The sequence below is a fragment of the Caloenas nicobarica genome, chromosome 1 (genome assembly GCF_036013445.1).
Source record: "Caloenas nicobarica isolate bCalNic1 chromosome 1, bCalNic1.hap1, whole genome shotgun sequence".
NCBI lineage: Eukaryota > Metazoa > Chordata > Aves > Columbiformes > Columbidae > Caloenas > Caloenas nicobarica.
The window spans coordinates 51,716,416-51,729,269 of record NC_088245.1 but is presented as its reverse complement, the minus strand read 5'-3'; the positions used below and the strand labels follow the sequence as shown (position 1 = coordinate 51,729,269).

At 32.0% G+C, this 12,854-nt stretch overlaps 1 protein-coding gene across 1 annotated transcript in view; it reads left to right on the top strand.

Moving 5' to 3' along the window:
- LRRIQ1 (leucine rich repeats and IQ motif containing 1) overlaps nucleotides 1–12,854 on the top strand; it is a 108,777-nt gene that overhangs the window by 86,549 nt on the left and 9,374 nt on the right. Inside the window, exons 23-25 of the mRNA XM_065656448.1 lie at nucleotides 945–1,077; nucleotides 2,683–2,743; nucleotides 7,637–7,757. Coding sequence (XP_065512520.1) covers nucleotides 945–1,077; nucleotides 2,683–2,743; nucleotides 7,637–7,757 — 315 coding nt within the window. The remainder of the gene's footprint in view (nucleotides 1–944; nucleotides 1,078–2,682; nucleotides 2,744–7,636; nucleotides 7,758–12,854) is intronic.

The window sequence follows — 12,854 nt, the reverse complement described above, 5'->3', positions numbered from 1 at the left end:
ACAGTAAGAGGGAGGATAACCCAGTGTGATCTGAAATGACACTAAAGACAAAAAATAAAAAAACTTTTGTACAAAAAAAACAAAAAAAAGTTTTCTGCTGTCTCAAAAAAGCCCTGAATAGAAGCTGCCAAGAAGACATAACCTATGAAGTTGAGATATAAAGGTGGAAAATAAAAAGCTATTCTAATCTATTAATGCCCCCACAGAACAATGATGCTTCTTCTGCAGGCTCTTCCAATTCTGGCATCCTCTTCCTTATGCTTCAAAATGTATCTGGTATTCAGCAGAATGGTCTCAAAAACTGAAGAATCTGCAGAATTTTACAGCTTTTTTTCCATAATGTCACTATTTTATTCTCTACCTTTGTGTGTCTTTTATGATCCAAAACTAGGTAGTAATTTTTGAAAAATATTATCATGTATGCAGTTGCTTTGAAATCCAGTATCAGAAATTGCCATTAAAATCTCTTAATAAATCATATCAGTAAAAGACAGATCAGAGGATTAAGACTGCCATGTGACCACTCTTGTGTATAGTTGCGATTTTTTTTTACCTTATAGGTTGGTAAATGGAATTGTAAATATAAATGAATGTGTATTTTTATTGATAGCACACTAAGCAACATTCACAGATGCTGTGATGAGCAATTTCTGTATAATATATATTTCAGAATAAAGGAGAATCTTATTTCCCAATAAAACAGATGTATTCAGAAGGCCAATATTTAATCCCAAAAGAGAAAATAAACCATAAAATTCAAAATCCATTCGAAAGTATTTCTTAAATATATCCGAAGAAATTCAAGTTGGACTATTTGCAAGATAATCAAGTAATTACCTTTTTTTTTTGTAAAAGGCAATACACTCAAAGTTATCCAAGGAATCTTAAAACCAAATATATTTTAAAAAAATAATGGAAGACAGGAGTATTTTTTTCCTCCTCAGGTGAAAAAGAAGAGTTTTCTCAGCTGGGTACTACTTTAGATGAGAAATTACAAAGGAGAAGAGACTTTACATGCCAATGGCGTCATGCACAGCTTTTGGATTATGAAGCAGCCAGTTCCAAAAATAGAAAGTGGTGAGGTCATTGCCTTTAAATTAATCAGTTGTTTTTTGGGATTTGGGTTTTGGTTTTTTGTTGGGTTTTTGTTTGTTTGTTTGTTTTAATTATTTTATTTTATATTTATCTTGTAAAGTGAAATCTAGGTTAATAGTTCTAAAACAAACATGACTTTGTAGCTAGCAGATGGTACGCCGTATTTCCAGGTCCCAAACATGGTGCCCTTTAGAATCAGTTTAGTTGTCATGGTACAGATACTTGTTCCACAGTGATAATAAAATGTTAAATGGTGCAGAATCTTATGATAGAGATCTACATAGCTTTATGCTAGCAATGCAGTGTTTTTAATGTTGTAAAGAGTGTAGAAAAAAGTGCTTATTCATCATATATTTTATAACTTTATTGGTATATGTTATGGTTTCATGTAATTAGACCAACTGTAACATTACCTATGTTGTTCGATTTGATTAAGGAAGTAAAAAAACCCACTTTTTAACTAGATAGATTGTAATTATATTTTGTCTTCAAAATATAAACAAAATTTTTACATCTTCATAGTATACTTTTGGTTATTAAACAGGTAAAATATAAAAAAAAAATAAAGAAAATATTAATCTCATTTCCTAAACTGACATGAAGACATAGTAAGTATATTTTGGTAATAAATTCAATATAAACCATTGATATCATAGTGAAGTCATTAGTAGACACAATGCCAATCACCTCTAATTAAACCAAACAAGGTGTCAGTAGGCAAGTAATGAGTGTAGTATAAGCATTTAAGCTTTATTTTCATTTAAAATGTATTTAATTTGTAATGAAATGAACTGCATATTGTTATGTTTTGTATGGAAAAATATTACTCGTTTCTAAGTTGTATCAACGATTGTAGGAAGTATCTGTAGCACATATTCCTTAGAAAATATTTATCTGTCAGTCATGTTCCATAATAGTGAAACATTCCGAGTATTTGTTTGAGATAACTGCCATGAACTTTTAATTTGAATGAAAACACTGGAGCAGAACATGTAACAATGTTTGAAAGTAAGAAGACATGGAAATGTATAAAATAGTTTTTAAAAATATTATTGTTGCCTCTGCAGACGTGTGCTATGCACTCGTATTTGCACTGATATCTTTTGAGATTATGATACCGTTTTTTAATACAGCAAAAGTCCCACTAATCCCCATTGGAACATCACTAGTAGACTGCTTAGAACAGCTGATACATTTATGTAACTGAAAACAATTTTATCCCTCCATAAAGTAATGTGACAACTGATTTTGCTATAGTTTATGTCAGTTCATGCAAAAAATTCATGCATGGTTGCATTTATTGCCATGTTTTTAAATTAATATTTTATCGTAGAACTAAACAATATTAGTTATTGATTTCTTGAGTTTCTTCTTGAGTTCTTAAGTACAAATATTTTAACATTAATTACTCTGATACTTTAACATTATCAATATGTATTACTCTGATACATTTTAACCATGGAATTATTTTAAATAGTACAGTTTCTAGTTAAGCAGGAGTGTTTCCAGGAAGATATTCTGTCCAGGTATTTTAGTGAACCCAGTACAGTGGGATTTATTGTAATTTCTATTCTACATTTTTCCCAGCTCTCATTTTTTGCCTGAGTTAGATCCTGTGATACGTGACAGCAGACGAATACAACTTGTGGTAAGAACTTGTTTCCTTGTGGGATTTTGCAGAATTCAGCTATGCCTTGATGGTGTTTTCAAATGCATACTTGGTCTAAAAACAACCAGGAGATTTTTTTTTTGACTGAATATAGTTCTTTAATGTTCTTTCTATTTGGCAATCAAGTCACCCATTGATGGAGATCAGAAGAAGATGTTTAGGCACAAGAACCCATGTGTGTATATAGGGTTCTAGTTTCATAATCTGATACTGGTTTTGTTTTTAAGATGTCAAATCTACTATGTGTTTCTTAAAGCTTCTGAATCAAACTTTTAAAAAATGTTTAAAAAAAATTAAACATGTTCAGCATCAACTACATTATTGACTGAAAACGTGTTCTTGTCAATCAGACAAGTTTAAATGTTATTAAATTCTGTAAGTCACTTGTCTAAATCACTCTAATATGTCGACAGTGTCATTTATCAAAAGACAATAATTTGGACTTGTATCTTAATATGGTGACATTATTAAAAACACTGTATAAAATCAGATTATTCCTACAATTTATTTTCTGTATTTTTTACATCATAAAATGCCCTCTACTCTTTTCATGATTCATTCTTTTCTTTACAGTATTAAAAAAAAAATATTTTCTGAAACGGGTAGTTCTGTAGGTTGGCAGGAGGGGGAATATGGGCAATTTAAGAGTCTGAAGATTTACAAAATGAAAAGGCTCAGTGTCAGAGATACTAAAAGTTCCTCTGATAGTGAGCAGTGTTACGATACCTACAGACCAATTTATACTTAACATTTTATTGCCAAATTAGCAATATTCTTGTTGATATAATCATGTAGGGGTTAAAAAAATGGTGCAAAAACTTACAAACTATACAGAATTAGTGTCTTATAATGTAAAATGTTGCATAAAATGTATTTCTCAGATTATGTGCCATATGCCTAATTCTGTACTCTGAGCAATCTTGACCCTTTCCGACCTGTCTTTCTAAGCTTCACCACCTATGAAATACGCATGTTTTGGAAACACACACACTCTTCTAAAATTCACTCTTGAAAAAATGCTTTTAAGACTTATATGTTACTATTACTATTTTCTTTAAATCGGATTTTCTCAAAGATTTTTGTCTGGTGTGAGGTGCTTCCAATTCTTAGGTTCTCGTTAAAGTTTACTGGCTGAAATCATTAACCAGGTGACCATTGCGATGGGTTTTGGTTGTAGCAGCACTAATAGTTGTTTGTTAGGCAAAGTCTAAAACAGTAATCGCTCTAATTTGAGCAAATCATAATCTAATAATGTTATCTAAATTACACATTATGTAATTATCAGTAAGCATATGTGCACATAGGTAGATTGTATCTTATTTACAGTAGGCAGTTCTGTCCACAGAATACTGCTGCAATCCCACAACAGTATTATGTGGTGTGCCCACATAACTGGCAATGTTATGGGATTGTCACAGTCTGTGCCACATAATTACACAGCTGTTCCACATGAATGAAAGATAGAGAAAAATGCAATAGAAGAAAAAAAAAAAGAAAAAGGAATAAAATTATAAAATGTATTTCTAATGCAGAAAGCACTATATAGGCCATGAAATAATTATATAGTTTGTACACACAGATGGCTGGAGAATCATGGTTTTTAAATTTGTATGGGTTCTCTTAACTTTTAAAGGTTGAAATGTGAAATGTGAACATGTTCCTAATTCTTTTGCACAGTAACTCAGTCAAGAGCTCTGAAATCATGACAAAAATGAAGTTAACACTCAGCTGGAATCATTATCAAAAAGTAGAAAAAATTCTGGTAAACTGAAAGAGGAAAACATACATTTAATTAAAAAAAAAATACATAGAAGAGGAAAGCCTTCCTGGGCAGCTCTAGTGGTTTATTCTTATGTCATATGCTCAATCATAAAGCTTCCTGGTGTATAATAGGATTGCTAATTAGTATGTGTTCCATAAGCCTGCGTTCTGAAGGTACTAGATTAATATAATTTTCTAACTGATATTTATGCACATTCCAAGAATTTAAGGCATTCTTTTTCATGCATACAAAATGGTATTTCAATGGTTGCATATTAACAATAAAGTCATAGCCCTTCTCATTGGGGAATAAAACCTATGTGGTAATCTCTAGTAAATCTAAGACCTTATGTTAATCCTGATCATTTTTATGATTTTGCTTGCTACTAGTACTACATAAGTGCTTAGGAAGGCATACTGACTTATATTTCAAACTGGGCACTTGAAATTAATATGGCTTTATTAAATGACAAGTAGGATAGATTTCCTGATTCATCTTTGTATGTAGTTTAAGTTACCTGCATGGTTAACCACTTCACTATCAATCAGCATCTCCAAATCATTAAGATATAACTTGAATTTAAAAGCACTTATTACCTCAGAATGTTACGGAATACCTTGATAATTTAACATAGGAATAGACAAATATTCAAGTGCAGAGCTGTATTCAAGGCAAAGGTTCCTCCAGACTGAAATTAATTTCCAATTAATTGGAGAAAAAAAAAAAAGAAAAAGGTTTGTAGTAATAAAACTGACAAAAGGTCTGAAGAGTTAAATATGGTGATCACTACAGATGGAAGTCCAACACTGCTCTCTGTGAGAAAGTGTACCAGTATCTTAAATTTCTTCCAAATTTTTGGCTCTAAGCTATAAATGTAAAAGGGAAGGTTTTAATTAGCTTCAGAGGACTTTCAATCAGCTTCTTTACAAAGCTGAAATTAAGTTTGCTCCATTGGTTAATACAACCTTAAATATTACTCTGACTGTAATTAAAAAAACGAAAACACTTATCTTTAGTTGAAAGAAAATTACAAATATTTTACATCAGAGATACAAGCACTCCTATTAAAATCCTGCATATTACACTGAATATTGTAGCCTACAAGATGGATGAAGCCTCGGATTCTATGATGGTAAGAATGGGATAATAATTCCATGGAAAGGTTAGTTGTTTAAAATACTGTGGCCTCCGAGGTCTTTGGAAATTGGGACATTAGAAAACTTCTGCTGTGTGTTGAAATGGGTTAGATGGAAATAAGAATGATCAGTTCCATTGTTTGTATGTCTCTGAGCATCACAATGATTGCCTTATTTCTCCTAAGGAAAGACTAAAAGCTTTCTATTTAGAGATTTTGAATATATGGAGCTCTCACAAGCTTAAACCAACTGTAAATATTAAGGCCAAAAATATAAAGAGTTAGCAGAATTAAACTGTTACTCTTTTCAAAGTTTCTTGACGCTGCTACAGAATAGAAAATAAAATATTGTTGTTAACAGCAATAATACGAACTTCTGCCTCTTCAAAGCAAAACTTTGAAATCGTGGTCATTAAACACATGAAAGACAAGCATCAGAAAACAGAGGATAAACTTTCTGTGCTGACACAAAGGGTACGCAGTCAGTAAGGAAGAGTGTAAAATATCTGTATCTTTGGAGTTGGTTTGAAAATGCATGAACTTTTTAATGAATTTTACATTAAACAGTGACTGCATAGAGACAAAGAAATGAAACAGGTCTCCATTTCATCTGAGTTCTCTAAGTTAGACCCGACTACAAAGCTTGTCCACATTGGTGCAGTGCTGCTCTTGGTACAGTGAGCTGGTTTGAACAGGAAGTCTGGAGATCGTCTCCTCCAGAATAGCTTAAAACTTTATAGTAACAGCATTTTCCTGAGAAAAAGGGAGCTGCAGGCTTCAACCCCCCAAGGAAGGAGTTGAGATACAGCCTCTCAATTCCTGATTGAGCAGTCTAACTACTGTGATGTTTTGCAAAATTTGGTGACATTACCACTAGCATAGTCTTTCCGTTTTTTTGTTGTTTGTTTGTTTTTATAAAAAATGGATGCTACTCTGTTAGACACCTAGGTTCTGAAAGTTTTTAGGGCTTTTCACCCCAGATAGAGGAAGGACTTAATCTGCCTCCTGGACTCCACTTCTGAAGATCCAGAGACTAGAAAATTTAAGTATGTCCTCGTGTTCAGTACTTCCAGCTGATGAGCTCTGCACTGGGGATTTTGTAGATCACTCTTCTGCAGTGTCTGACTTTTCTCTGTCATTGTTACTGGCCCTCAGTATCTAGTCAACAGTATTGTTAGATGGCTGCTTTTGATGTCGAATAGCTTTTCATCTCAAGGAAAGGGAGTTCTTGTTGAGTAAATGTGAAGTAATTTCTGCAAAACTAACCATCTACCATTTACAGTGTGTGGTATCTTCCAGGTCAGTGTTTTTAAACTTTGCCCTACATGTTCCCAAAACAAAGCCCCATTGCTAAAATGACATATGATTTTCATTTCTATTTTGCCATATTTATGTGCAGGTAACAGGCCTTATACCAAAATGTGCCACCACTGGATGTTCGAAGTTTATAATTCATATAATACCCTTACCTAAAGTATAATTAAAATGCTGTCTGATGGTTATGGATAATTAGAAAAAAACTAAAATATTAAATTTCTTACCGGGCCCTTGACTGATTGAAGTGATACACATCCTGGATAAAACATAAATATTACAGAAAATAATCCAATATGGCATCTCTGACATTCAACTGTAACTTAAATTATAGACTGGTCAGTAAATGATCTTAAGCTGTTTAAGGTTTCATCAGCCATCTGCGAGATTGATTTTCTTCAAAATTACTGTACTAAAATGTTTTCTTTTGTTGTTGCACTGACTCAGATCACAAGCCACAATTTTAAGATCGGCTCTTATTTACAAAAATGCTTTGACATAGTGCATTTGTTCAGCCTAGGCAACAATAAAGGATTGTGGTATCATTTTGAAGAAGGTTGTTTGACAGACCCTGTTTGTTTATTTGGGGTAATGTGAGCTGCATTCAGAAAATGTTATATTTTGTTTCATGATTGTGTACATTCTCTCCCACTGCTTCCAGGCAAGCCCTGTAAGCAGAGAAGACATGGATTTAGACCTTGTTTCCATGACCAGTGGAAGTGCTTTGACTGAGAACAGAGAAAAAAATAAGCAGCCACACAGACACTCAGCAAGATCTCCAAGTAAGTTATGGTTTTTTTCAATATTCGTTTTAAAGATCACTTTAAAATCATGCTACTTATCTTTCTGTTTCTTTCATACATAAAACCTTTCCATATATTTTCTGCAGTTCTGTTTAAAACCTGCGTCATTAATATCAATAGATTTTCTTCTTGTGATTTTAACCCACGGGAAGTTCCCTGTGACGTATTCTAGGTCTTCTGACGATCAAGTTCTTAAAAGATTTTATTTTCTCTAGATTATAAATCGGTTGGTTTTTTTAATGTTCTCCTTTTTTTTCTTCCCTCCAAAGAGGTTTATAAAATACAGCTTTTGTTAACTGAACACCAGAACACATATCCTACCCAAGCCACAGATTTCTGTCATGTTGATTACCAATTATGCTGTAGTGTATACATGCTACTGAACTTACTATAGCTCAGTGGCAGAGGATCCTTTTAAAGCCTTATATTTTTACCACTCTTTAATGTCATATAAATTAACAAAAGGATATATATATATATTAAAAAAGGAAACAAAAAAAACCCCAAACTTCTAAGTCATAAAATGGTAGCATTTTAAGTTTCATACTTTATGTTGTGTAATATAACTGAAGAAAAGCTTAACATATTTCTAATAATATGACATACTGTATTTTGTCAGTTGTGTACAATGTCTTTTCCAAGTAAATAAAACTCCAAACTCCAAAAATGCACATTACAGAAAAAATATAAGTAGTATTAAATAACTTTTTGACAAAATTATTGAAATTCTTAAAACTGTTTAAGTAGTGAAGTTCCTTGAAATGCTTTTTGTCTAAATAGAAACCAGCTTATTTTGTAAATTATATGTAATTACTGGATTTGCTTTTTTGAAAATGTTTTCATATATGCTGACTTTTCACTTTAAATGAAAAACAAATTAAAAGTTAATGAAAACATGTAAAAATACTTGATATCTGTATTTTTCTGACATGCTTTGTAAAGACTTTGTAATAAAGATATATTTACATTATATTAGTCCACCACATGCAAAAAATAACAAGTGAGTACAATTTGTCCGTGCTTGTTCGCTTGATTTACATTCCTAAAATTAGATTAAATAAAATGTATCATTCTAGTCTGAGGTAATTTTATCCATGGAGAAAGAATATGATTCTTTCTCTCTCCGCACTGTCTTAGAAAAGAACGAATTGTGTCCTGAGTTTTGCTGTTTCTCTCCATTGGTTAGTGATGAAGCCCCACTATTTAAATTAGATGAGATTCCTAAGTGCTGCGATCCTGAATTTAGGTGAGACAAGTCTAAGCTACTGATATCAATGGCAAAATTCTCATTATATTAATATATTCAGAATAGTATGTATGCATATCTTGAATAATCGGGTTAAATAGTGTACACTGCATTCATATTAATGTATAACTGCTGTCTAGATTGTAACCTACACTGTGTCGCCATCCAGAAAAATAAATGAGAAAAAGCTTTTGACAAAGAACTTGCCTATGTTAGGAGCTCGAGAACAGTAAAGAAAAAGAAGTATCATTGTATTATACCTTCAAAAGGAAGGGACTAGGAAAGGAGCAGGAAAGGGCGATCAACTGGCAGAGTCATAAATGTGAGAGACAGAGAGACAGTTTACAATGTCTGGTAAGATACATGTATGAGTAGGAAGGAAAGAAGGAAAAAAAGGCTCAGGTCTTACATCTTTCTATAGATGTCTCTATGTGCATCTATAAAAATATTTTCGTGATGGATTTGATAAATTAAACACTGATGATACATTCAATTGCAAAGCATATTATATATAAAACCAGACATTACTATTATCTTTGTACAATTTATATGCAATATTTAAACATGTTTATTATATTAGTTGTGTTTCCTAAGGACTGTTGCTTTTCAATGATCAAAATTAAATTATTAGCCCTGTGGTATCCTTAACCTGAAAACATTGGAAATTTGTCTTTATTTATAATGTATTAATTATAAAATAACTTCATGTTGTATTGTCCCTCTTGGCTTTGCCTTCTGAAATATTTAATGAAGAAGCCTAGAAACTATTTTAGATTTAGTAGGTGTATTCCCTTTGAGTTAGCCTGCGCTTGTATTACAGAAGAGCTTAGAAAAAATACTGTGACCTTAGCAGTGCTGCTATTTGAATTAATTGTTAAATCAAGTTCTTGCATCATTTTTTTCAGGAGAATTCAACCTCAATGATTTGACAAGCTTTGATTAATAAAATGTTACTAAGTTCACGTTGTAACATCCATAATCCTAATTGTTGCTCAGTATTATTTTTAATTATTGGCAGGAATTCTATGTTAAACTGTGCCATACAACTGAGAGATATTAGCATATATCAGAGTTACTAGTTGGGAGTACCATACATTGTTTCTTATAGTTTGTAATTCAGTAATTGTATCAATACAGTGTTGAGTTTCTCCAGGCTGAAAAGTGAGGCCTAAAAATGCAGGATAAATTATTTTTAGATATATTTACTCAAAAAAATCCTCAAATATTTATGATACTGAAATAAAATGCATTTTATGTACTATGGGCACATGATTGTGTATCAATGATCATGGGGGTTTTTTTGAAAGACAAAACATAAAATGTTTCAAAATTATTACCCTTTAATTCAGAGGGGTTTTAGAAAGGGTAAGTCAAGATTTTCAGAAATATTTTGGAGAACTGCCCAACTTTGATGTACTTTTTATAGATCTTATTTTCCAAGGGTAGGTTCTTAGAATTCCTGGTTAATTCAAAGTTCTTATCACCCAAATTTACTAATTTTTTTGTGAAAAACCTGGATTAATCCTAAACTAACTTAATTCTGTTTCTTTACAAAACAAAATGAATTAGGGACTAAAGGAAATGCTATGGACATAGTATATCTCAGTTTAAGGAAAGCAACCATATACTTAAAGTATTTGATGTGGTTCCATGTTATATGTTCAAACGAAAAATTGACTGTGGGATAAATTCACCCAGTATTAAAAAAAAAAAAAAAAAAGTATAACCTAAAGAAAAAGTAGCAGTTGTTCTGTCAGACTAATTAGTTACCTGTCTAATTTAGGACCTTGCTTCTATTGATGGCCCGTATGTTATGTTCTCAAACATACTAGTTCATGTTCCTTGCAGAAATAATATTTTTTTCTTTATACTTCCTGGTAACTAATTTTTCTTTTCTATTTCTTGAGGTGTTTTTTGGGTGGGTTGTTTTTTCGGGGTTTTTGTCCATTCTTGTCCTACTACTGCTAAAATCTTAATCTCTGTAGTACCTTATGCAAATAAGTTGCAAAAGCAAGTGTGTTAGAATGACCTTTTGCTGATTTTATTTTCTGCCTTTCAGTTTCACATACACTTACTTTGCTTTTGTAAAAAAGGACAGAAAAAAAAACAGTCCTTTTTCCCTGATGTATAATTTCTCTGTAATACACATACATGAGCCATGATGTTTGGTGGCTTACAGTCAGAGTTATGCAAGATTCAAGTATCAGTCCTACACTCATTGGTATTTTCATTAACTTTGTAAATATTGGTGTGAATTGCTGGAGTTTTTTTGGGTTTTGGTTGGTTTTTTGTTTGGGTTTTTTTTTTTAGTACTTTCCTGAACACTGTTAGTGTAGTCAGCATTAAGTTGCAAGATGGGCATAGAAATATTTTGCAATAATTAAAAGTTGAGTGATTTTTCTTTTATATCTAGCTAGACATGATGATTTTTTTTAATGCTAATGTCCAGTTTGTGAGTATGCTATGACAATCATAAGGTCCATTCTATCTTCCTAATCTGATTCTGGCTAGCCAATGTTGGACCTTTAGATGGATCTCCTATATATTTGCATTGTCTACCTATCATCACAATTTTGTGGTTTTCTTTTTCCCTGCAAATCTTAAACTTTGTTTTCATTGTACTTCTTGTCTTGTGAACTGCAATCTTTTGACAAGGATTTCCAGAAGCACTAGAATTGGAAAGTGGAATGCAATAGGAGTTGTGCCTCTGACTGTTATTTAAAATATTGCCCAGAAGTCTTAATTCTTCTCTTCCCTGGATTCTAGACTTTCAGAGAGCCTCTGTTATCAGTAAAACACTGCTTTCCGGAAAAAAAAAAAAAAAAAAGACCTGAATCTTGTCATTTGTTAACCACCTCAAGTTCAAAAAGCAGCCCATAAATACTATCTCTATTACAAAACATTTACCAATTTCATTTATCAGATAAATTCAAATTTCGCCATTCTGTTAGTCAGTGAAATTAAATTAATGAAGTCTAATAGTGCCTTGCTTACAGTAGAAAGACTTAAAACTCAAAGAAAAAAAAAAACAGTAACTTTTATTTCACTTTCCTTTTTACATATTTCTCAATTCTTATTTTTCCTCTTGACGGCCCCCACCTTGATTTTTTTGCCTTCTTTTCTTTTGATAATGAGAGTTGTTAGAAAGCCTTCAGATTTTTTTATGCAGTATATAGTACAGCTTCACTTCTTAAAAAAAAATCCTATTTTCTCCTTTCTCCTTAGCATTAGTATTGTCTATATATTCTAGTTCCATAACTTCTGTCTTTCATTTAGGATTTGTAAACTCCCTGTGTGCAGTAAACATCTCATTTTTAAGATCTATTTTCATGCCTTTACTCATATTTTACCGAGGGGTTTCTGGATGTCATTTTTTTCTTTCCTTCTTTCTTTTTTTTTTCCCTGCTTTTACAGTCTGAATTAGAACTTTGTCATGTTATAGAAATTAAGTTGGAAACATCTGAGAAACACAGGATCAAATATGGAGGTACTTATTTAGTAGTCTTTTCAATTTCTCAGCATTTACCTGCTTAGTAGACTTCCTAATAGATAATGGTAAAATTTATGCTTTCTCCTTAGAAATGTCTAGAAATGCTGTGAAGTAATAGAGGATATTTACAGTGCAAATTATTGATTATTGTCGGCAAAATGCTGAACCCAGTTTACCTTAGAAATCACAACTGCTGTCACAATTTTAGGAATAAAGCTCTCTTCTGTAAGTCACATCTGATTATATGACCATATGTTAATTGACAAGCATTTTGTCCAATAAAATATAGTGAGATGATTCCATTCTATTAATAATTTTGTACTCAGAAAATGAAGTCATA